We start from the raw sequence: 25,119 nt of genomic DNA, 5'->3' as shown, positions 1-25,119 counted from the left end.
TGAGTAGCGGATGTTGATGGCTGAAATGCAGGGTCCAAAGTTACCAGTGACTGTTGGGAGGAAGCTGCCTGTCTCCCCAACCCCTACACAAACAGAACTGAGAGGGATCGGTACCCCTATTTGCTGGATCTTCTTATTCACCAGACTTAAATGCCATAATAACGAAAATCACATGACAAGGGAACTGAAAAATTTAGCCGTGAGATGGATGATAAACCTATACAGTGAACATCAAAACTAGTGTGTACAGGGATGGGCTATCACCGCAGAAGGTTACAAACACACTGCAGAGAACAGGTGAACCGGCAAGGATCACACTGTCTGTACTGAATAGCAGTGTGAGTTTTCTGTTGCTTTGTTAACTCTAGCTCCCTGAAAGTACGCCATGTCTCACTTCACAGCCTCGTGCTAGACTCTAGCACAGTCCCTGAAATATAGGAGGCAGTTGTAAATATTCTTAGCAAGTACTATACCCACACTTAACTCTGCCTCCTCTCAGGGAAGAAAGTTTCTAGATGGAGAAGGAGAATGTTAACTCCTCTCTGGATCTCATGGAAAAGGACAATGCGCTGTCCGTGCCCCCAGCACCACCACCTTTCACCTATGTTCAAAGCTTCTGTGTATAGCATGAACTGCAGCGACTGTAGGGGAATGAACTGCTGAGCAAGGGGGCGCTACTCTGCATAAGCTTGTGGGGGAAACAGAAAACGTCCAGTATTTTCAACAGCAGCTGATTTTAAGTAAGTAATCTCTGTATTCCAAGTATGCCAATATACAAACTGTTGGGGGGTGGGGGGAAACCTGACACCCTGAGTTCCATCCCCAGGACCCATGTGGCAGAAATAGAGAACCAATTTCCACAAGCTATCCTTTGACTTACACACACACTGTACAAAATAAAATTTAAGTGACAATAACAAAAATGAAAAACACTAAAAAATAAAAATAAGACTTCAGAGGGAACTCGAAGCAATGCTTAAGACAACCACCACCTCACCTCATTCACTCCTGGCTTCTTTCTCCATCTTCCCTGACCCCTAACCCATTCCTCTTTCAGAAAACTGGCAACAAATTCTAATTATGGTTTAGCTATGGAGAATCACATAGAGAGCCAGGCCTGGTGGCAGATGCCAACCATCTCAGCATTCAAAGAGGCAGGAGGGAGAGGACAACAAGGGCAGCTTGGACTAGAGACTCTCAAAATCCAAGCGAAAAGTGAAGGGAAATGTAAAATGAAGGACTCTATTGAACAGAGAGACCAAACTGTTTAGCAATTCTTTGCTGAGCACTTCTGCAAGGCCTCCAGTGTCTTCATCTTGGCGTGCAGTCAGCTCCCATCATACCGCTTGATAGAATAAGGAGGAAGGAACCTTCTCAAACTCAACTCCCGCAGGGCAGTGCATTCCAGCTCCCACACCTGGAATAGGACTCGTCAGTCCGTGATCTTGAATGACTACAGACACTAGAGCAACAGGCCATAGGCACCACAATGTCTTCTCCACAGCCATGTTCCCTCCCCCTTTTCTGACCTACCTTGTCTGCTAGGAGACAAAACTCTCACTTCAGGTGGGGTCTTGCCCCATACTCAGGAGAAAGAAGGTGCGCTTCCTGGAGAGAAGGCCTCATGGTTCCATCCAGTCTATTAGTCTTAGAGCAGACCTTTCCAATCACACTTCAACGCTGTGCCTGCACTTCCATCAAGTCCATGCAATTTCCACCAGGACCTCAAAGAATGAGTCTGGAAGAGCTTCCAGAAAGATGAGGCTGTGGAGGATAGCACCTTCCAAAAAAATGCCACAGCTTCCACCTGTGTCCTTGAGTTTTGTGAATGACTCAAGCCCACTAATCAAGCCTGCAGAGAGGGTTGTGGGAACCCTGATTTACCACTGGTAGGCCACACCATAAGAAACCACCTGGCACTGGCATCTGCAAGGGGAAGTCCTCAGCCTGTGGGACATGATGCTACCTCCCCATGGATATCCTGCTAGTTGATGGCAAAACTGAACTGGGTCTGAACACCTTAAAGGCATCCAGAGCTGATTGGTTACCTGCTTGGTAAGTGGGAAAGAACCTCACAGGTCAAAAATGCCTGTAGTGAGTTTGAAAATGAATTGTTTTTCCCAACAGAGAGATCAGACAAATTCATTTTTAGGCTTATCCTTCTAGCTCAAGACATACGTCAGAAGCATCATATTAAGAGGTTGTGATAGTTCATGGCAAATACCACAGAAGGCATTATCCTAGTAAGTGAGGAAACAACGTTCCTCAGGAAGTAAGAGCCAACACACACACACAGACATACACACATATACACAGACATACAGACATACACACATACATGCACACACACACAAACATGCACACACATACACACACACATACATACACACATACACACACACATACACACACATATACACACACATACATGCACACACACACAAACATGCACACACATACACACACATACATACACACATACACACACATACACACACACATATACACACACATGAGCAGACATACACATACACACATATACGCACACAAACATACACATACATACATACACACATACACACCCACATACACACACACACATACACATACACACACAAATATACACCCACACATACACACCCACACATACATACACACGCAGACACACACATACACACACATACACACACACATACACACACACACAGCTCCTTTCAGAGTGTGGACTCACAGATGGAGGGTAGGGAAGGTGTCAAGTCCAGTCAATTTCTACTTTTCACGGCTGTTGCTGCGATAATTTGTCTTAGTCAGGGCTTCTATTCCTGCACAAACATCATGACTAAGAAGCAAATTGGGGAGGAAAGGGTTTATTCGGCTTACACTTCCACATTGCTGTTCATCACCAAGGAAGTCAGGACTGGAACTCAAGCAGGTCAGGAAGCAAGAGCTGATGCAGAGGCCATGGAGGGATGTTCCTTACTGGCTTGCTTCCCCTGACTTGCTCAGCTTGCTCTCTTCTAGAACCCAAGACTACCAACCCAGGGATGGTCCCACCCACAAGGGGCCTTTCCCCCTTGATCACTAATTGAGAAAATGCCTTACAGCTGGATCTCATGGAGGCATTTCCCCAACTGAAGCTCCTTTCTCTGTGATAACTCCAGCTTGTGTCTAGCAAGCCTCAACCCTTAGTTTCTTATTCATCCCCAAGATCTAAACAACTGTAAAAGCCCCACAGTCTTTACATATTAAAAGTTCAATCCTTTTAAAATATCCAATATCTTTTAAAATCCAAAGTCTTTTTACAATTAAAAGTCTCTTAACTGTGGGATCCACTAAAATATTTTCTTCCTTCAAGAGGGAAAAATATCAGGGCACAGTCATAATCAAAAGCAAAAATCAATCTCCAACCGTCCAATGTCTGGGATCCAACTCACAATCCTCTGGGTTCCTCCACGGACTTGGGTCCTGTCCTTTGTGGCACACAGCTTTTCCTCTAGACTCCAGATGCCTGTACTCACTGCTGCTGCTGTTCTTGGTGGTCATCTCATGGTACTGGCATCTCCAAAACAATGCATGATCCCTTCAGTCCAGGGCCATCAATTGCAACTGAGGCTGCACCTTCACCAATGGCCTTCCATGGCCTCTCACAGTGCCCAGCCTCAGTTGCTCTGCATGACCCCTTCATGCCTTCAAAACCAGTACCACCTGGGTAACTCTTACACATTACTAAGTCCAGCCACAGCCCAAGGTACAACCTTGGCAATCTCTGGAACACAGCCTCTGTGCTCTCATAAAACACTTCCCAGAAGATGTCACCTCAGTGATGCTGGTCTCTTCTTAATCACTGCTAATTTCTTAGCTCCAGCTAACCAGCATCAATAGTCCCAGTAATGCAAAGGCTTCACTCTAGTGGTTCTGGTATCTTGTTAATCACAGCTGATTCTTCAGCCCCAGCTAACCAGAACCACAGAATCTTCACAATCCAAAATAGCAATGGCCCTGAAAAGAGTCTTTAATCTTCCCTCTGAAATTTCACAAGCCAGGCCTCCATCTTCTGCACTGTTCTCAACATTATCTTCCAAGCTCCTAAACAACATCTCACAGAGCTCTTAACACCGATGGATCTTCTGGCCCGAAGTTCCAAAGTCCTTCCACAGTCCTCCCCAAAACATGGTCAGGTTGTCACAGGTACCCCACTTCTGGTACCAATTTGTCTTCTACTTTTCATGGCTGTTGCTGCGATAAATCACTGAACAAAAACAACTTGGGGGAAGAGAGGGTTATTTGGCTTACACGCGCTATCAGCATCGAGAGATGCCCAGAAAGGAACGGAAGCAGAGACCAAGGGAGGAATGCTCCTTACTGGTTTGCTCTCCGTGGCTTGTTCAGTAGCTGGCCCAGATTCACTTGCCTAGGGACAGCAGGCATCACCCACAGTGACCTGTGAGCCCACCTACATCAACTAGCAACCAAAAATGCCCCACAGGCATGCCTACAGGCCAATCTGATGGAGGCAGTTTGTTGACTGAGGCTCCCTCTTCCCAGGTTTGTCGAGTTGACAACCATGATTAGCGTCAAACTACCTTACCTAGACAGTTTAGTTAATTCTGCAGCCCTAGACGGCTGCTTCATTCTTTGGATGTACCTTTAATAGCCTCAGACTGAACCAAAGCAGCAGGTCCACAGCAAACTCTCATCACACCTGTCCTCTACCAGTTTCCGTACCCCACCCACCCCTGCCATGATTAAGCTGCTCTCCACTATCCTTGAAGCTGGAAAAAACACTTTCCCACGTCCAGTCAAAGTCATTCACCTGCGGCAGAGTTTCCCTGGCACATTGTTTTTAGCCTCAACTCAAGATGAGTTTAATCTAAAGGGGAAGAGGCCAAGAGGCTTGGGCCCCTGCGCTACGACAACAGTGGCAACAGCACACCTGATTACTAACAAAAACTGAATGCCAGGAAATCCTGAGAGTATGGTGCAGAGAGCAGGAGGGGGCAGGGCAGAGCAGGGCAATACCCAGATTAGAGGGGAGCTATAATAGGCACTAGCTTAGTGCTTTCCTGAGTGCAGCCTGTGGCCAGTGGGACCATGTTTGCTTGAGGAGCGCTGCGACCAGTCTTTTTCTCTCTGCTTCCTGCCCACCATGAGGAAGTTCCCCCTCATGCTCCCATTGCCACCATGTTTTACCACAGACCTGCGATTAAACAGCCATGGAGTGAACCCTTCAGAAGCCTTTCCTACCTTAAATTGTTTCTGGAATGAAACGAGCCACAGTGGTACAAAAGTACCTAACGTGGCAACTTCTTAAAAAAAAGACAAGAATGAAGACAAAGACTACGATTTGTGGGGGTAGGAAGAAGGGTGTGTCAGTGACAAAGTCACCTTCCGTCAAGCATGAGGACCTAAGTTTGATCCTGGAGCCCTAGATCAGTGTGGATGAGTTTGAACTGACTATCAAAAGTTGTCCTCTGAGCTCCATGTGCACCCACACACATGCGCATATACCAAAATAAATAAATGATGTAATGGAAATGTTTGCAATCATTTCTTTGGTTTTCTGGCTTTTAAAAAACTATTTTTATTTTATGTGTATGAGCGCTTTGCCTGTATATACAAATGTGCACTGGGTGCACGCCTGGTACCTTCAGAGGCCAGAAGAGGATGTCAGATTGCCTGGAACTGGAGTTACACAGATGGTTATGTGCTACCATGAGGGGGCTGGAACTGGACCAAGTCTTCTGCATGAGCAGCCAGTGCCTGGAATAACTGGGCTACCTTTTCAGCCGGTTTTTTGTTGTAGTTTTGGGTTTTGTTTTCTTGGGTTTTGTTTTGTTTTGAGATTTTTTTTTAAAAGCCTTTTAGGGACAAGGTCTTATTCCTTAGCCCTGGGTAGCCTTAAAATGATTATGTAGAGCAGGCTGGCCTCAGACATGCAGCATCCTTCTGCATCTGCCTCTTGCATGCTGGGATTATGAGCATGTGCCACTACACCAAACCCTAATATAGTATTTTTGGCTTTGGATTTAAAAAAAATACGAAGCAACTTTTAAAGAGACCTGTCCATAAATAAGAGGCCACTTCTTCTGGAGAAGGATAAAGTATATTACACTATCACTTCTAGAAGCTTCTATGATGAAAACTAGCCCCCCCCCCTTTTCTGTACTCCTCCCCCACCCCCTCACAAATGTCTCAAAAATCAAATTATAGACCTACATACAAATGTTTAAAAAAAAAAAAAAACAGGCTTAGAGCTTATTAACTGCCACATAAAAAGAAATAAAATCCTATGTCCACAAGCTGAAAGGAACCAGTGTCCCCTTTGAAGCAATCAGCAAAGAAGATCGCAGATGGCAGTTGACCTGAGCTTGGAAAAGCAATTTTAACCAAGTAGTTAGTGTGAGGGGGACAAAAAAGAAAGTTTCCGAAGAGTTAAAGATGAATTCTGGTACTCTGGCAACATTAGCTAATATCTCTCTGACTTCAGACATTATTACTTGGGAGTATTCAACTTCACCTCAATGCAGCTTACAAATGCATTTATTCCCTTTTAAAAATCATTTCTCCTTCTAAGTTTCCATTTCTATTAATTATGCTACCATTCTGTCAGGTTATTTGATCTCAAAACCCTGCTGTTACTTTAAATATCACTATTTGGTTTTATTATTTCTCATGCTTATAGTTCACCCTTCCTCATTCCCACATCCTGCCCAGTTACCCTGAAGAGGCGCCTGTCCATCCATCCGTCCTGACAAGATAGCAACAGAAACAGAGCAGCAGGAAAATAATGCTAAACTCTGATGCAAATCAGCCTTAAACTAGACCAGTCTTTGAAACTACATGAGACCAAAAGAAACCCAAGCAGTGAGTGAATGGGCTCCTCCTATTCCTGAGGAAGACGGGGAGATATGAACGTGTGCAAACGGACTTTCCCAAATGTTCACATCATACTTAACCAAGGCTCCCACATCCGAGTTTGTTTTGTTTATTTCAGGAATTCAATGGAGCTAGGCTGTCCTAGAACTCATTATGTGGCCCAGGCTAACCCTGCCCTCTCATTCCTTCTGCCTCGGCCTCCCAGATGCTAAACTTACAAGTGTATAGCCCTTGTCCTGCTCTAGGTATTTTTTATATGGGCAGAAAACAAAGTTTGATCTTCATGGGTCGCTGTACTCTCCTAACTAATGACAGCTCTGGGATAAAGCTCTGAAGGCAAACAAATAGTCAAGGGCTGGAGAGGTGGCTCCATGGTTAAGAACACTGGATGCTCTCTCTCCCAGAGGACCCAGGTTTGATTCCCGGCACAGACATGGCAGTTCACAACCAACTGTGACTTCAGGCCCAGGAGATCCAACGCCTTCTTCTGCCTTCCATGGGCACAAATATTCAGCCAAACACTAATACACATAAAATAAAAAGAAAGAAAATCTAAAAAGAAAAAAGGAAAGAAAATGGTGAGCTGTAGGCTCAGTACCTTGCACTAAATTGTTCTAAAATAATCAGAACTGAGTAAGTTGTAAAACACATGTAGGGCCCTGAGTTCGATCCCCACCTCCCTCCTGCCCACCGCCCCCCCCCCCCAACACCCAAATTAAAACTGAAAAGATCCATCATGGCAGAACCTCAACCACAATGAAATTACCTGCTACAGCCTGGCGAGTGGAACACAACAGTCCTGATGAGTGAACTTGGCACGAAGCCTCCAGACACTCATGTTCTCCAGCTCCTTCCTGTGAACTCAAACATCTCCTCCTGGACACGCACCAGGGAAGCTGACATCTCAGGAATCCCTCCAACCTTACCAGGTTCTGAAATCCTACAAGACTCATAAGACCTCTGCCTACGCTCATACAAGCAGTTAGCAACCTCTGGGGAAAGGACTCCTGTGGAGCAGCCTGTGGTCTGGGACTCAGCTTTCAAAAGAGTCCCCACTCATACTGCAGATGGGCTTCCTGGTGCCGCAGCTGCCCTTTAGTCATCCATGCTTCTGTAAGTCACCCCAATAAACGCACTGGTTGAGCAAGCTGGACTTGGGTGGAATCACTTCTTTGGTCTGTGCTTAGGGCCTTGTCTGGAGTGAAAAGCTATTACTCACAGCTCCTCAGGAAAGGCCCACAACAAGCTACTTTAGCATACAGGATGGTCAAGTCAAGCTCACTCGCCATTGATAGTAAATATTAGATACAATGTTAACTTCAATGGCCCCAGCTGTAAAACTCACTACTAGAAAGGAGTAAAGAAAAAAAAAGAAAGAAAGGAGTAAAGAATAACAGGGGTGGGGAGTGTGTGTGTGTGTGTGTGTGTGTGTGTGCGCGCGCGCGCGCACGCGCGCGTGTGTAAGGTATCTCACTGAGTAAAGTACTTGCCACTGAGCCTGATAACAGGATGGAAGATCTCCCAAAAGTTGGTCCTTTGATCTCCATACGTACACCCTGTATGCATTCATCAACACACACGCAGGCCCAACCCATAAATAGTGAAATGTAAAGAAATGAATTTAGCATAAAGCTTGGCCCTATAGTGTGGCTATGCCTGTCTATAATCGCAGCACTCATAGAGTCTGGGACAGGAACACAAGGAGCCAAGCCAGCAGCATTAAGATCAAAGCCCAGGGCAAACTGGGCTTCAGGGTAAGACAATGATGTACAAATCACGGACTGTGAATCTGCCTGCACCAACTAGAGCTAAGGTGTACGTTAACTGTCAGCTGGAGTAAGCAGAGGTTACATCCATTCCCTCCACACATTCTCCAAACCAGCCATGCAATAATAACAGCAGTGCTTAGCATACTGGAGGATAACACGTATGGAAATATATCTTCATAGCATCAGATACAACTGCTCCCACCTTAACTGTTTCAGGCTGTTTGTCCGCAATCATCACCCCATCACAACACTTTTTTTAAACTTCCTTTTTGCCTTCTAATACTTGGTCACCTATTTGTATATTTGCTGATGTGTTCATGATTTAGATACCTAACGGTTTTGGAATTATTAATTTATAGTAAACAGTTTCTATTAGAATATTCATCATCGTTTATCCATCACTTGGTATCCTAGGACGCTAACTCTGTAGTTTTCCTGCTGTACAACTGGGAAGTGTTTGTCACTGATCAGCATAATGATAATGCCTAGAGAATGCCCATCTCTACAGACGCTTTTTAGTCTTCACGTACAAGAGCTCTTCCTTTTGAGTTACTCAGGTCAGCGACCAATGTGGGAGACGGCGAGGTCAAAGAAAGCATGAGGGCCTGAGTCCAGCCCCTCAGGACCCATGTGAAATCCAGGGGCTCCAGTGTGCGTCTGTGACTCCAGGACCAGCCTGAGCTCTAGATTCAGTGAGCCCTTGTCCTGAGGAATACGAGGGCGACTGAGGAAAACACCCAGCGTTTACCTCGGTGCTGTACCTCATGCATACGTATGCAAGCACACAAATGCACACGTGCGAGCATGTGTATATACCAAGTGCAACGTAATGCTTTTTAAACGTTCATTTTTATTTCTAGATAGCACTACAAAAATGAACACCAAGAGTCTTATAATGATGTAAGTAACACTGGACTACACACGTGATCAACAACTACTGAGTGAGCTAGTATCCAGATTCATTCCCACCCCACAATTTCTTTACTGTGATTTAAGTCATCTCCACTAAACAGCCTCTAGCATGTACCTACCACTGGTAAGAGTATCAACAAGTGGAAACTCTCAGGTTGGCGGAAATTATCCTGAAAATCTACTTGACCTATGCATAAGGACCCTTTAAGCATGAATTTCACCATTTTAATCTAAATAAACCATCAGTAGACAAATTGGTTGGCTGTGCACTGAATTACTTGGGGAGGGTTTCATAGACACCAAAAGCCTCCGCCCAGACAAAAAGTCAGGGTCTCTAAGAGAATAATCTGGGCTTGTCAGCTGACTTCAATGTCCAGCAGCCCAGAGAACAACTAACTTAAGGGGTATGCATACATTAATTCAAAGTAAATCAAGATACTTGTTAGTGGGCTGGGTTGGTGGCTCACGGGTAAGAGAACCTGTCCCTCAAGCATCGGGGCCTGAACTCGATGCCCAGAACACATATGAAAGAGCAAGGCATAGCTGCATGTGCCTCTGACCCCAGTGTGGTGGGGTTGGAGACAGGAGGAAGCTGGGGTGAGCTGGCTGTCAGTCTAGCCAAAATGGCAGGTTCCGGGTTCAATGAGCTGTCCTGGCTCAAGGGAACAGGCTGGAAAGCAACTCGGCAGAGCACTGGCTATCCTCTGCTGTGCATGTGTAAGCACGGACACACACTGATGCACACATACACAAACACAGGACAGGTTAGCAGAACAGCATACTGCAATGTCACTGTATGCAATGACATAAGAATATTCTTTTTGTATTTGCACAGAATATTTCTAGCAGGATACAAAAGAAATAGAATAATACTAGCCCCTGAGAAAAGAAACTATAAACATGAAGTAAGACTTGCATGTCTAGCTTATCGAATTTGTTTGATTTTTTTTACCAGGTGCATCTAAAAATTAACAATCTTGAGCCTGATGCCTTAAATTCAATCCCTGGAACGCATATCCAGGTGGACAGAGAGAACCGTCTCCACAAAGTTGTCCTCTGACTTCCACACACATGCTGGGGAACATACATACACACATCGAGCACAAAAGTGCTTTGAAGATATTAATAATCTGTGGCTCGGTATGTAAGCAAGCTGTATCACACTTGACTAGCATTTGACCCAACTCTGCAAAAAAGAAAGCAATAATAACCTTAAACAAAAATAAATCTTAAAAAAAAAAAAGAAAGCAAATACACAATTTGTTCGGGAACATATGCAGTGAGCAACACACACACACACACAGATGGATAGACAGACAGATGGAAAGCACTCTGTAGTAAGAGCCAGATAGCAGCGTTTCCAGGTCCTCCACAGAATCCTGAACACTTAGAACAATTGACTACCAAGAATCCATCTATGTACGCTGGTGCCAGTTGTTCCTGCCATCTCCTTCTGCCCTAGCAACTAACTTACTCAATGTACCATTCCAAAGCAAACAGCCACTGCCTGATATGCTCAGGGAAATGTTTATTCGTAGTTGATGCCGTGCTCACTCTGGGCCACCATTAGTGATACTGCCTGTTAACCCATTTCCAAATTAACTTTTCAACTGGAAAATCCTACATGGAAAGTACTGATGGTTCCATTGTTTTTTTCTAAAGCCCCTTATTTCATTCAATATGCAAATGAATGCCTGTTTGCATTTTCTGGCATACCAATATAATGTCAAAACTAGGTAAGCTGTATCTTAAGTGAGAAACCTGATTTGTCTTACCACAAATTGATTCAAATGACATGTGTGTATACTACATGTTTGTTGTGTTACTAACACACAGGAATGCGAGAGTTTTGTACATACTATTTAAGTTAAATACACTTTCAGTAGGTCATGTGAAACATAGGTGAGGCCCTCTGACTGTGTCTGGTATATTATCCAAACAAGGTTTCGATTCTAATCCATCCTTTTGAATACTTGCTCTATCATTTTTGTAGCAAGGAAAACAAATACTAGTATTAATGAGAAAAAAAAAAAGATGCCGGGCGTGGTGGCGCACGCCTTTAATCCCAGCACTCGGGAGGCAGAGGCAGGCAGATTTCTGAGTTTGAGGCCAGCCTGGTCTACAAAGTGAGTTCCAGGACAGCCAGGGCTACACAGAGAAACCCCGTCTCAAAAAACAAAACAAAAAAAAACAAAAAAAAAAGAAAAAGAAAAACATTTGTTTGAGTTGCCTATAACAAGATGCTTTTTTCTTTTTCTTTCTTTCTTTTTGTTTTTGGTTTGGTTTGGTTTGAAGGTATCTTATGCAAACCAGGTTGGCCTGGACCGTGTAATGTAATAGACCTTGCCATCACCCCACCTCAACGCAGGTGAGTACTAACACAGATTTCTGTTTTTCAATAACTTAAAAAATTCTTTTAAGGAATTTTAAAATTAATTCTATGTATATGAGTATACTGTAACTGTTTTCAGATACACCAGAACAGGGCATCAGATTCCATTATAGATGGATTGTGAGCCACCATGTGGTTGCTGGAAATTGAACTCAGGACCTGTGAAACAGCACTCAGTGCTCTTAACCACTGAGCCATCTCTCCAACCCAATTTAAGAATTTTATTTGTGTACACCTGTGTGTGCATGTGTGTGTGTGCACGTGTGCTTGCATGTATGAATGTGAGGGTCAGAGAAGAACTTTCCAGGGTCAGCATGTAAGGTGTTAAAGAAAGACTAATGTGTCTAGGCCAGTGATTTGTTGCTTTTTCTTCACACATCCTGAATCAACACTGGTCCATCTCTTGAGGAATGTGCTGGTTAACATCTAACCTGTCTCCCACTGGTGAAAAAGTAACTTGCCATAACAACATGCAAGTACGTTTAGGGGAAATCACAGGGAGTGCCCAGCAGGTGTGCAGGGCTCCCCCTGGGCACTGGAAAGGTGAGTTTCTACACATGCAGCAGACACTATGATGTCTAGTAACTAGGTTTCATTTTCTATTAGGTATCAGTAGGTTTTAAAAAAGCAGCAATGACCATTAATTTAAAGATCTATCTATGAAATACAGACAAGCTCTTATTTGTGACTTTAAAAAATTCAGGGCTGGAGAGAGAGCTCAGTGCTTATGAGCACTGTTCTTGCAGAGGACCTGGGTTCAGTTCAACCAAGCCACAAGATGACTCACAATAGTCTGTAATTCCAAGTTCTGAGGATTGGATACCCTCTTCTGGCCTCTTCGGGCACCAGGCATGTGCATCATAGTGTACATACATTCATACACACACACACACACATACACACACACACATATACATACTGGCAAATTACCTGTAAGTATAAAAAAAAAACAAAACAGTAAAATAGTACTTAAAGAAATTTTTTTAATTCTAGGTAAGATGATGAAAAATCATTTTTCAAAGATACACACACACACACGCCTATATGCTAGGTATAAATTCGGAGCTTAATCTATAAATTAAGCAAATCATGGGTACAGTATGAAGGCATCCACCTATAATCCCAGCCAGCAAGGGAGGCTGAAACAGGAGGATTGGGAGTTTGAAGCATAGGGCCAGTAAGAAGGTAAAGATGTGTGCCACCAAGCCAGACAACAAGTTCCATCCCCAGGACCCACATGGTGGAAGGACAGAACCACTGTGTGTGTGTGTGTGTGTGTGTGTACACGCATAAAAGCATTCCTACACTTCCTGCACACTCAGGTAATATTTATTCCTTCTCAGGTTTCCAATGGGGTTGAAGACTACATAGTCAGCCTTACTATAAGCTTAAGTTATTTAGGATTTAAGAAGATGTTCTAGGTCTAAAAAGATGCTTTTAGGATGGTAATATAAGATAGAAAGTGGTTTAGATACAGAACTCTGAACTCAGCAAGATAGGAGAGATAATAAAATATTTTCTCCTGAGTTACCAAATATGAACAAACTGGATTTTTTTCTAATGTAACTCTTACCTAATAATTCTGATAAGTGTTCCTATTGTATGTTGTTTATTATTATAAAAGAGTCTTTTTAGACAAAAAGGGGAATTGTTGAAGTTGGGCCTTTTGTTATATATTGTAATGCTAAATACTGGCCCCCAAGGCCTGGCTGGCCCCAGGAATGAGAGAACCTGCACATACACAAGTGATGCTATGTAGCCTTGCCCCCAGGTTATCCCTCATTGGTGAATAAAGATGCCTACAGCCTATTGGTGGGCAGAAGAGAGGAAGGCGGAGTTTGGGTCTGGAGAGGGACCAGGAGAAAGACGTCCTTCCGTCTGGGATAAGGGATCCTAAGAACTGGCTGTGTGGCCTGGCCAGTTGGAGTTAGAGCAGCCATGTGTCATATGTCAAGTCATAACTCAGGATTATTTGTAGGGAGGTAAACACTAATAGCTTAGAGGGCAGATGTCTGCCCAGCTCTAGTGCTGATTAAGGCTTTATAAATATAGAAGTTGTTTTTATCTAGGAACTGAATGATCAAAGGTGGAGTAGAAAGCCCTGATTGAGATTAAATACCTAGGGGCTGGAGAGATGGCTCAACTATTAAAAGTACTTACTTCCGGAAGGCCTAAATTCAATTCCCAGCAACCACATGGTGGCTCACAACCATCTGTAATGGGATCCAATGTCTTCTTCTGGTGTGTCTGAAGACAGTGAGCGTCTGTATTCACATTCATAAAATAAATACTTTAAAGAGAGAGAGACATTAAATATCTATGAGATCTCTCTCTCTCTCTCTCTCTCTCTCTCTCTCTCTCTCTCTCTCCCTCCCTCCCTCCTTCCCTCCCTCCCTCCCTCCCTCTCCTTCTCTCTTTGGTTTTTCGAGACAGGGTTTCTCTGTGTAGCCCTGGCTGTCCTGGAACTCACTCTGTAGACCAGGCTGGCCTAGAACTAGAAATCTAGAAAATCTGCCTGCCTCTGCCTCCCAAGTGCTGGGATTAAAGGTGTGAGCCACCACTGCCCGAAATATCTATGACATCACACATGTATGTAGACACACCAGCCATGGAACACATGTGGAGTTCAATGAACAACCAGTTCTCTCCTTGTACCAGATATGACTCAGGTCCTGGGCCTGATGACAAGCACCGTTACCCACCAAACCATCTCCCTGGCTTTGACTACTAAATTCTTATGTATCAGAAGAGCACTCTACTGCAGAACATGAACGTGCAACATTACAATGTTCTTACTGGCTGCATTTTTAGTACATCGGTATACTGCACTCTTTCAGTACACACAGAAAGCACTGTTTCGAACCTCTGCAATATGACGTCTGAGAAGGCACACTGTCCTCCTCAGAAGTCCATACAATGGCAGCTGGGCAGATCCTGCTGAACAAAGTGGGATGCCAGCCCATCTCCCTCCATCCTCATCCCACCCTCCCCCTGAAGCAGGGCTACAAAAGTGCCTTGTGTGGCCAGCCGTGGTGAGTCATGCATGTTCCATTTACAGACGGGGTGGGGTGGGGGAAATCACTAGTGTGTGCCCAGTGAGCTGGGACAGTCCATCCTGTTTTTCCTCTTTTATATAATAATCATTTCTATAAACCTGAGATAAAGAATGCTTGGGAAAGAGGAACTCTCCAACTTACTTTCATAGCCAAGAAGAACATAACCTCGCAGCCCAAGCCCAAAGGTCCACACTTTCCCTGTAAATCATCTGTCCCCTTTGTGCACACACGAGAGAAACAGTAGCTAGAGAAGTAACTCATTTCCATGCCTACCTCCTAGTCACCCACCAGCGGCTCGGGCTCACAGCCAAAGCAGGGAGAGAAAGCAAGGAGGCAAGAAAGATCCTTTTTCTTTTTTTAAACAACTTCCTTTGCCAAAAAACAAAGTGGCTTCCTTAGGTTGATCTTTGGTCTCAAACCAACAACAACAACAACAACAAACCCCCGTGTCCTCCTTGGAACTCTAAATTGTGCACATGCCCAGGTCCAAATTTCAATCCGACAAACTTCATCAAACAGTAACGTGGCAAACTCCCATTTCAGAACTGATTTACAGCCATGGTACAGCTCAGGGCAGGAAGTTTCGGTGTAGTCTGCCTGGTTCACACATCAAATTCCAGTCCAGCCCAGGTTACACAGTGGCACCCTGACTCAAAGAAAAACAATAACAAAAACATAACTATACAGTTTTGCTTTATAAGCATCTAACCTAGCCCCGTGTAATAGCTATACCTATAATCCTTGCCTGCACTCAGGAGCCTCGGGCAGGAAGACACTGAGTGCAAGGCTGGGCTGCATAGATCATGTCTCAAAAAAAACATACAAACAACAAAAAGAAAAAAAAAAGTCTAATCCCACAAGTTCTGGAAAAACATAAAAAAATTCTGTTACCGTTCTCTAAAGCCATCTCTAGTAAAGCTGGAAACCCACGTTCTGCAATAAAACTATGCTCCAAGCCAGGCAGTGGTGGCGCACGCCTTTAATCCCACCACTTGGGAGGCAGAGGCAGGCGGATTTCTGAGTTTGAGGCCAGCCTGGTCTACAGAGTGAGTTCCAGCATAGCTAGGGCTACACAGAGAAACCCTGCCTGGAAAAACAAACAAACAACTATGCTCCAATTCTAGAGAAAAGTCATCCCCAGGCTCACAGACAGGTGATACAGCAAAACCCTCCTAAGACTTGTGTTAAATTTAGGTTTCACTTAATATATTAAAATTCACAGCAAGCATGCCATTTTAGTAACAGGAACTTTCAGTTATCTTAACAAAGAGGTAGAAAGTTAATTTCTTAAGTAGGCTCTAGTGTACCCCAGGCTGGCCTCTAATTTACTTTGTAGCCAAGAATTACCGTAACCTTCAGATCCTCCTGCCTCTACCTCGCAAGTGCTGGGAGTCTAGCATGTATGTGCATCACCACTCCGAGGTACGCGGTGCTGGACTTTGAACCCAGTTTCCTGCATGCTAGCTAAGTACTACCAACCAGGCTGTATCTCCAGCTCAACTAAAATTTCATTCTTGATAACAAAAATTTTGAGGTAAGAGAAGGTGACCATGAAGAAAAAACAGAGATAAGAAAGGGTACCATTGTAAGGGCACATTACATACATGTATGGAAATGTCATAAAGAAACCCATGGTTTTAAGTAAAGCACGTTACATACATGTATGAAAATGCCAGAATGAAACCCACTGCTTCATATAATTAACATAAACCAGTAAAAAATTTTAAACATGATTAAAAGCCACTGAAATATGTAACATGTCAGACCCCTGTTCTATGGAAGAGTACAGCGTCATCTCATTGTAGCTTCGGAATGCATTGTCTCTGACATATCAAATGCAGGGCGGCAAGATGGAACTAAACTGTTCTACAAAACAACAGGTTTCATCTGTTTCATTAAATAAGTGTTTTGGGTGGGGGGAAAAAAAACTTGCAAATAACTCAGAAAACCAGTACTGCGTTTCTATAAGTATTTCCGAATGTGCAGGCACAGCTCTGTAGGTCTGAAATGCTGCCTGCTATTTGTCTTTAATGCCTGCCTCTCTGAAATCACAGGGTCTGTATTCCACCACTGACTGCATCAAGGCTAAAAATCAGCAATGTGGAAACAAAATGAGAGAGAGAACATTTACTTCAATTGTCTCAAGTCTGCACTTTGAACAAAAGTTCAAGTTGGACTTTGAAAATATTTTAATTTTTAGTAACGCTTCAATAGAATACTACTAAACTTCATTGCCTAAGATGCCTTGCTCCTATTTAAAATCCTTTTGAATTGCATTTTCTTCTTTCTGTAAGTTTTTTTTAAAACACACTTCATTACCTCGTTACCTAAATAAATTCTTTTACATGGGACTGTATCGTATTACACATGATTTAACACTGGACAAGCAGAGACGTCTAGAGCCTTACTACTGGGCTTCATGTCAACATGTTACATGAGGCAAGACTAATTAGCTTCCCCATTTTGTCTTTCAAGATACATTTTTGTTTGTTTTGTTGTGACCAGGTCTCACTTAACCCAGTGTGGCCTCTGACTCCCTAGACAAAGCTGAAGCTAGCCTTCAATTCCTGATCTGGCTGCATCAGTCTCCCAAAAGCTAGGACACAGGCATGCACCACTGTGTGTGGATGTTCTAGGGGCACTGGACAGCACAATTTCTCTATTCACCTCTGCTAACATCACTAATGTAAGCTCTCAGTATGTGATGATATGTCAGAACAGGGAGCTATGTCAAGAGAAAGCCAGCAGATGCAAGTTTGGCAGGAAAGGACATCTCGACAGTCTCATCTTATGGGAATTAAAACTGTGAATGTATGGAGCTGGGGAAATGCTGCAGTGGGTAAAAGTGCTTGCCGTGGAAACACAAGAACAAGACTTCGAATCCCTATAACCCATATAAAAGCCAGCCACATAGCACAAACGTCTGTAATCCCAGCAGCAGAACCAGGAGAATCACTGGAAGATTGCAGGTCAACTAGTGGAAAGTGCAGCAGGGGAAAGACCCTGTCTAAAGCCAAGAGAAAAGTCAGGTCATGGACCCAAGGCTGTCCTCTAAACACAAGCATGCAGTGGCACATTCATGCCTATACAAATGCACACACACCACCTACATATACCTCTCTCTGTCTGTCTGTCTCTCTCCCTCGTGTACACACACACACACACAGAGAGAGAGAGAGAGAGAGAGAGAGAGAGAAACCTTGCCCTGCCTTCTAGAATATTCTCTACCCTACCTTAGAACAACCCCATTAGAAATTAGGCTGGCATTATGAAAGAAGGAAATCTTGTCCAAATCACACCTACCATAAGATCGGTGAGGCCAGGTGTGGTGGTGCACGCCTTTAATCCTAGCACTCAGGAGGCAGAAGCAGGCGGATTTCTGAGTTCCAGGCCAACCTGGTCTACAGAGTGAGTTCCAGGACAGCCAGGGCTACAATTCTAACCTGGGTAGTATAAAAACTGTATCTACTCCATCTCCAGCTTATGTATATACTCTTCATCATCTCTAGAGTGTGTCTATTTACTCGGTATATAACCTGTTTTCTCATACACACACACACACACACACACACCCCTTCAACTCTAGGGCACACAGCATGTGTGTCCTAGCAGGCTTCGTACAGGTGGAAGGCCAAGCTGTAAACTGGCAGTAGCAGCTCTTTGGCAATAAGTGGATTTAATTATATTTATCCCAGCCCTGAAACAGATTATTTGAGCTGTTCTAACAGAACAAATGGGGATTACTACTAACTAGGCCATTTGGCCTTAGGTATTCAGGACTGGAGGGAAGAAGGGCTCCCTCTTGGTGGCATTTACACAGCTAATTACCACAAAGCTCCCTCTTGGTGGCATTTACTCGGCTAACTACCAGGCGGCTGCAATGCTTTCATCTATTCTCCATATCCCACAAGATGTTCACGTGTCATCTAACCAAGCCAGCCGGAATAAAAGAAAACACCTAGCAGCCCATCTTTCCCACCACTTTTTAAGTGGAAACTGGTCTAACAATTTACTAGAGGTATTTAAAAAAACAAAACAAGAAGCTAGGTGGTGGTGGCACATGTCTTTAATCCCAGCACTCAGAAGGCAGAGACAGGTGGATCTCGTTTGAAGCCAGCCAGGACTGCAGAGTGAGTTTCAGGACAACCAGGGCTACACAGAGAAACCGTGTCTCCAAAACTAAAGACAAGAACCAAGCATGATAGTGCACGCCTGCAATTGAAACACCTTTGAGTGTGTGGCATGAGAACCAGCAGTTCTAGACCAGCCTGGGCTACTTGAGACCCTGCCTCAGAAATCCAAAAGAATAAAAACCTGAAAACTCCTAACATGTGCAAGGTTCTAGATTCAGTCTGAAGCCCAACAAAACATCAATAATAATAATAATAATAATAATAATAATAATAATAATAATACAAGAGCTATGTAGAGTGGCAGACAATGGTAATGTCAGCATTTGGGAGGTGGAAACAGAAGGAATCTTGGCTACATGAGACTCTGCCTCAAATCAAACAAAAACAATCTTAAAATAGTGTTTTAACGGGGCTGGAGAGATGGCTCAACAGTTAAGAGCACTTGACTGCTCTTCCAGAAGTTCTGAGTTCAAATCCCAGCAACCACATTGTGGCTCACAACCATTGGTAATAGGATCCAATGCCCTTTTCTGGTGTGTCTGAAGACAGCCACAGTGTACTTGTATATACATATAATAAATAAATAAATAAATAAATAAATAAATCTTTTAAAAAATAATGTTTTAACTAGCATACATGAGATCCTCGGTTTGGCCCTCAGTAAAAGGGAGAAAAAAGATAATATAGATAAGGTTTCACATACATGTGAGACACAGAAGACACTGGATATACCTTGACCATTAAGAAGTTCTATGTAGGGGCTGAGAGATGGCTGAGTATTTAAGAGCACTTACTGTCTAGCATCCACATGATAGTTCATGGTACCTCCAGCTCCAGGGGCTCTCCCATGCATCAGATGCACAAACATACATACACTCAGGCATACATACATATAAAACAATATGTCTAAGTCCTACGTAGGCATGTTGACCTCAAGTCCAGACAGTCTGGTTCTGCATTGTATTCATTTTTAGCCTGAGGGTTATTCAAATTGGTACTTATCAATTAACTAGAAGTGAAAAGCATTTGGAAGATCAGCAAATAGAACTTTCTCAAGTGTCAAACACACTATGATTTTAAGCAGGATCAAAGTCTCAGAAATATTACAATTATATACTGCTCCTAACTGCTTTGGGTAAGACTGTAAATTCAGCCTCTTTTTATTCCTTTCTGCTTCTACCAAGGCAAACTGAAAAAACAAGCGTTGGGATCATCAATGAAATGTGTAAGTTGTACTCTTGACTGTGACAATGCCCTATAGGTGATGGCTGACAAGATAAGATCTAGAAACAGTGTGGAACTGGAGCCACTCTCACTCTGGACCACAAACAGGGAAGCACTGCAGGATGATGAGGAGGAGTGGAAAGCCCGGATAACAAGAGAGGTCACACAAGTGCCCAGCACGTTGGTGAATCTGTAACCCCAGCATCGGATCACATGAGGACTGAGGCAAAGCTGGACTTCTAGGTCAGCCTGGGTTACATAAGACTCTGTCTAAAAAGGGAAGAGAGGCAGCCTCAACATCCTTCAGGAACATCTACCTCAAAAAGCCTATCGGAAAACGAAAAATCTGAGGTGAACAAATGACAAGAGATGGCACACGGGGGCTATCATGGTGGCTCAGCAGGAGAGTTCCTGTTGCCTGATCACCTGAGTTAGCATCTCAGGCCCACAAGGTAGGAGCAAACAGAGTTCTGAAAGTTGTCCCCGGCCTCCACCTGCATGCTGTAGAACTTGAGTATGTGTTCCCACACGCATACAAATAAATGTATAGTACAGTAAAAAAAGTTAAAGATTACACTTTCTTCTCCCTTAAACACCAATGAGAAGACAGAACATGGTACTAATATTGTACTCACAAAGTGGGAATCAATTTTCCTAATATGGCCGAGCCCTAAATATAGCCACATTTTTTTGTTGTTGTTGCTGTTGCTCAAAATACACTGAATTTAACCTTATCCATGGGAAGGGACGAGTGCTGGTGGACAAGTAGGCAGGGAACTTAAGAAACAGAGACAAGTACTGCGCATCTCCACGGGCACTAAATGGCTGTAACGTCCTTAGTAAGGGCCACCAAAGAAGACACCTGAGTCATACAAGCCTCTCTTTCTCTCTCCAAACCTGGAATCTTGGTCTAGTCTGAGATTCCAAGAAGAATTAACATGTCCTGACTCCAAAGTAATTCTACAACTCAGAGACATTAGACGACAGCATCACGGGTAGGCAGACAAATAGAAGGCACAGAATCAGGTCCATTCTGCCTAAGGGAAATGCACTGACCATGATCCAGGCAGTTGTCACAATTTACCTTCCAAACCCCCCCCCCCACACACACACACACACAAATGCTGCTATTCTGTTTAATGTCTCATTCTCTCCAAGTTGGAGCCAGAGATGGTAGCACGTGCTTACTGTAATCTCACATTTGAGAAGCACTAACAGGACGATCAGGACATCAATTGATCGAGGCTAGCCTGGGCTACAAAAAACTGGAAATACAAGATAAAAGAAAATCTTATATAATGATAGGAATGTGTTTGTATGTGTTTTGAATGAATTTTTATGCAATACAGGAGATGAGATTTAATCAAAATTCATTTCAAATGTGATGCTTCATGTTGGTGTTCTCAGAACTTGGGAACCTAAGGCAGGAAGATTGTCAAGAGTTTAAAGCCAGCCTGGACTAATGAGATCCTTGTTTGTTTGTTTGTTTAAAAAATTTTAAAGTCTTACATTCTGAACATAAAGTACCCCTAGAAGGTCAGAATCGGTGTGAGGTGTTCAGTTTTCTGTTTTGTTTTGTTTTATAATGATGAAAACTTAAATGGCAAATAAAATGTTTTCTCAACTAGTAGTGCTGAGAGACAGTACCGGACTCAGGAGAGCATCTTTGCAAACTTACCACTCAAAAGCAGAATACTATAGGGATGTTACTGAGAGCCAATTGCTTAGCTCAAAATGCAAGACCAGCCGCCACTTAGAGCTGTGGGTCTTGAGCCAGCTTAACACATGCTAATCCAAAGGTATGTGATCCGAAGATGAACTATTAAATATCTGCCTCTGCTTTGTTAAATTAGGACCCGAGCCGTTTCATAAAAAGCATTTCCCTCCCTTTCCACTCATCATGCGGCATCAGCCTTCTAACTGATGAGGAAATTACACACTTTTATTCATCTGCCGGCGAGCTTGTCATACACTGCAAGAAAGAAGCTGCTTTTTTCGTGGCTTCACCCTTTCCAACTTCAAAATACTGTCACATACTCAGTGGGTTGGAGCTGCCTGCAAAATGACAGCTTACAGGCTCTGGGGCAGGGGAGACGCAGGTGACTCTCCCTCCAGAGACCCTGGAAGGTACACACAGGTCCCAGACGTGCTCAGACACGGGGGCATATGGAGAAATTTTGTGGGGCACCTGAGGGAAGACGGCAGAGGATGGCGCAGGGCTCCCACCTGGGGAGACCTGGAGAGCAAGGAAGGAGGACGGCGCTGGGGTTCCACCCAGAAGGAGCAGTAGAGAAGGGACAGGGCGGTTCGCGGCTCTGAGACCCTGAAAGAAGTGGAAAGAGGAGCCCCACCTGGAAGAACCCGGTGAGGGAGGGAAGAGGATGCTGCTGGGTCCCACCCTGAAAGAGGGGACAGAGAGGCGTGGGGTCCCACCCGGGAGGACCGGGACAGAGGAGAGTGAGACGAGGGTCTTTCCCATGAGGATCTGGGAAGAAGAGACAGGGTGGCGCGGGGTCCCGCCCAGGAGGAGGGGACAGGGTGGCGCGGGGGTCCGGTCTCCATGCAGCCCGCCTGCGGCCTCCCTCCCGCTCGCACGCGCTCACCTGAAGGCCGGCTCCTCCTTGGGCTGCCGGGCCTGGGCAGACGCTGCGCCGCCGCCCCTTTTGTTGAAGAGCTTCTGGAGCAGGGTCGGGGCCATGGCGTGCACGCGGCGGCCCGGGCGGGCGGGCGGCCACGCTCCGGGACCCGACGGCTCAGCGCGCAACCCACGGCGGCCGCGGCGGGGCCATGGCGACGGGGGCGCGGCCGCCCGGAGGGGCGCGAGCGCGGGACCGCTGCAGCGGACGGAAGGTGTGGCGCCGCGGCCGCCGGCCGGTCATATGACGGAGCCGGCCCGCCCGGCTGACAGCTCGCTCCCGCGGGAGGAGGAGCGCGGAGAGGGCTGCACGAGGGAGAGGGAGGAGCACGGGAAGAAGAGGAGGGAGAGCATGAGGGAGGGGAGGAGCACGAGGATGGCAGGGAGGGGGTGCACGAGCGAGTGGGAGGAGCGCCGGGAGGAGGGAGGAGGAGCGTCAGAGGGCAGCACGAGGGACTGGGAGGAGCAAGAGGGACTGGGAGGAGCGCAGGCGATGGAGAGTGGAACGTGTTGGGAGGAGTGATGGGGAGGAATACAAGGGAGTGGGAAAGAGGAGTGGGCGATGGAGGAGGATCGCCAGGGAAACGGAGGGTGGAGCGGGGAGAGTCTCCTAGGGAGGAGTGGGGCGGGGCCCGGGGGGGAGGGAGGGAGGAGCATGGAGGCCTAATGTCTCCATTGGCCAGCTTTACCCGCCCTGCGCCGACATCACTAGGGGTACGCCCGGAGTTATCACTCGTCCGGCTCTTACTGGGGCTAGAGAGTTGGGCGGGGTGCACGAGTCTTCACACACTTGACCTACTGAGCTCGAGAGCACAACTGTGGAGGTTTTTGTTCTTTGGAAAGAAAAGCCCTTGAACTTGGTCCTCATTTTATCGGGTCTAGGACTCCCTAGCAGAAAACGTGGCCTGAGCTGGAGGAGCAACTTTAGTGCCTGAGGTTGCTGCTGGGGATTCTGGCCCCTGCTGCATTTGAGGTCTCAGCAAGCAGCTGCCGGAACCAGAGTAAATCAGCAGGCTCAATTTTGAATTTACAAACAGTTTATTCAGGTCACCGGGTTTTGTTTTGTTTTTGGTTTTTTTTTTGGGGGGGGCGGTTTTTTTTTTTTTTTTTTGGTGTCTTGGTTCCCACTGGTACATAAGTCGCACAAAAGCTGTGCATGTACTAAGCCCATGTGTGCATGTGTTAAGCCCACATATACACACAAATGATTGCTTTCCTAGTTCGTGTTCACATTGGGCACATAAAAAAAAATCTCAATAGATTCTTTGATTTAGGGAAGCTGAGTGTGTGCTTAGACTCATTTGCCAGTGCTTTCACGCCTCAGACCCCCTGAGAATTTATTGTGCTGTGGTGCAAGACGCTAAAGAACCTGCGGTTATGAAGAGTCTGACCACATTCAAAACAGTTTATTAATCTGTTTTGCGGCCTAGAGCTCTAACGTGATTCAGATGGTAGGTAGTAGTGCTAGAGTTAGTTACTTTTGAGTTCCACTCTGACTCCAGTAAATTTGAGGACGGTGAACAAATGACCCACCAAGATTTCTCAGACTTGATCAAAGGAAAGTTAAGGATGGAGAAACATGGCTCAGCGGTTACAAACATAAGCTGCTCTTGCACAGGACTGGAGATCTCTTCCCAGCAAGTGGATCAGAAAGCTCACAACCAAGTCGAACTCCAGGTCAGAGGTCATTCTCCCCCTTTTGGTGCCCAAGGGCATTGCACTCACAGGCACAAAGTTACACAGCGCGCGCGCGAGCGCGCGCGCGCACACACACACACACACACACACACAAAGAGCTAAAGAGCAAACCAAGCAAACAAAAAAGAGGACATTTAGACGTTTAAAAGCAAACATATTTCACAAATATAAGTAATCAAAAGAGGGGGTGGGGCATAGCTCTAATCTGCTCATGGCCCCCAATTCAGAGGTTGCTTCCTGGTTTCTTAGTCCGGGTCTCTAGCACTGCCTACATGGCTCTGTGTGTGAAGAGGAACAGGGATATTGTGAATGCTTGGAGATGACAGGATAACAATGAAATGAAAAATGGGACTTGTGAGGGCTGTCTTCCACAAGCCAATCTATCAGTTCATGTGACTTGTTTCCATATATGCATGCTCTGTAG

The 25,119-nt window shown here is 45.0% G+C and overlaps 1 protein-coding gene across 2 annotated transcripts in view; it reads right to left on the bottom strand.

Moving 5' to 3' along the window:
• Fnip2 (folliculin interacting protein 2) overlaps positions 1–23,286 on the bottom strand; it is a 108,709-nt gene extending 85,423 nt beyond the window's left edge. The window contains exon 1 of one of the 2 annotated variants that reach the window (XM_029475398.2): positions 22,966–23,286. In XM_029475398.2, the coding sequence (XP_029331258.1) occupies positions 22,966–23,060 (95 nt within the window). In that variant the 5' untranslated portion in view covers positions 23,061–23,286. The remainder of the gene's footprint in view (positions 1–22,965) is intronic. The other variant, XM_029475397.2, reaches the window with a different exon arrangement.
• Between the last annotated feature and the right edge of the window lie 1,833 nt (positions 23,287–25,119).

This window comes from Mus caroli, unplaced genomic scaffold, assembly GCF_978045245.1.
Source record: "Mus caroli unplaced genomic scaffold, Mus_caroli_1 scaffold_3, whole genome shotgun sequence".
Lineage (NCBI taxonomy): Eukaryota > Metazoa > Chordata > Mammalia > Rodentia > Muridae > Mus > Mus caroli.
Note: the sequence above shows the minus strand (reverse complement) of the source record. Positions and strands in the feature narration are given on the sequence as shown.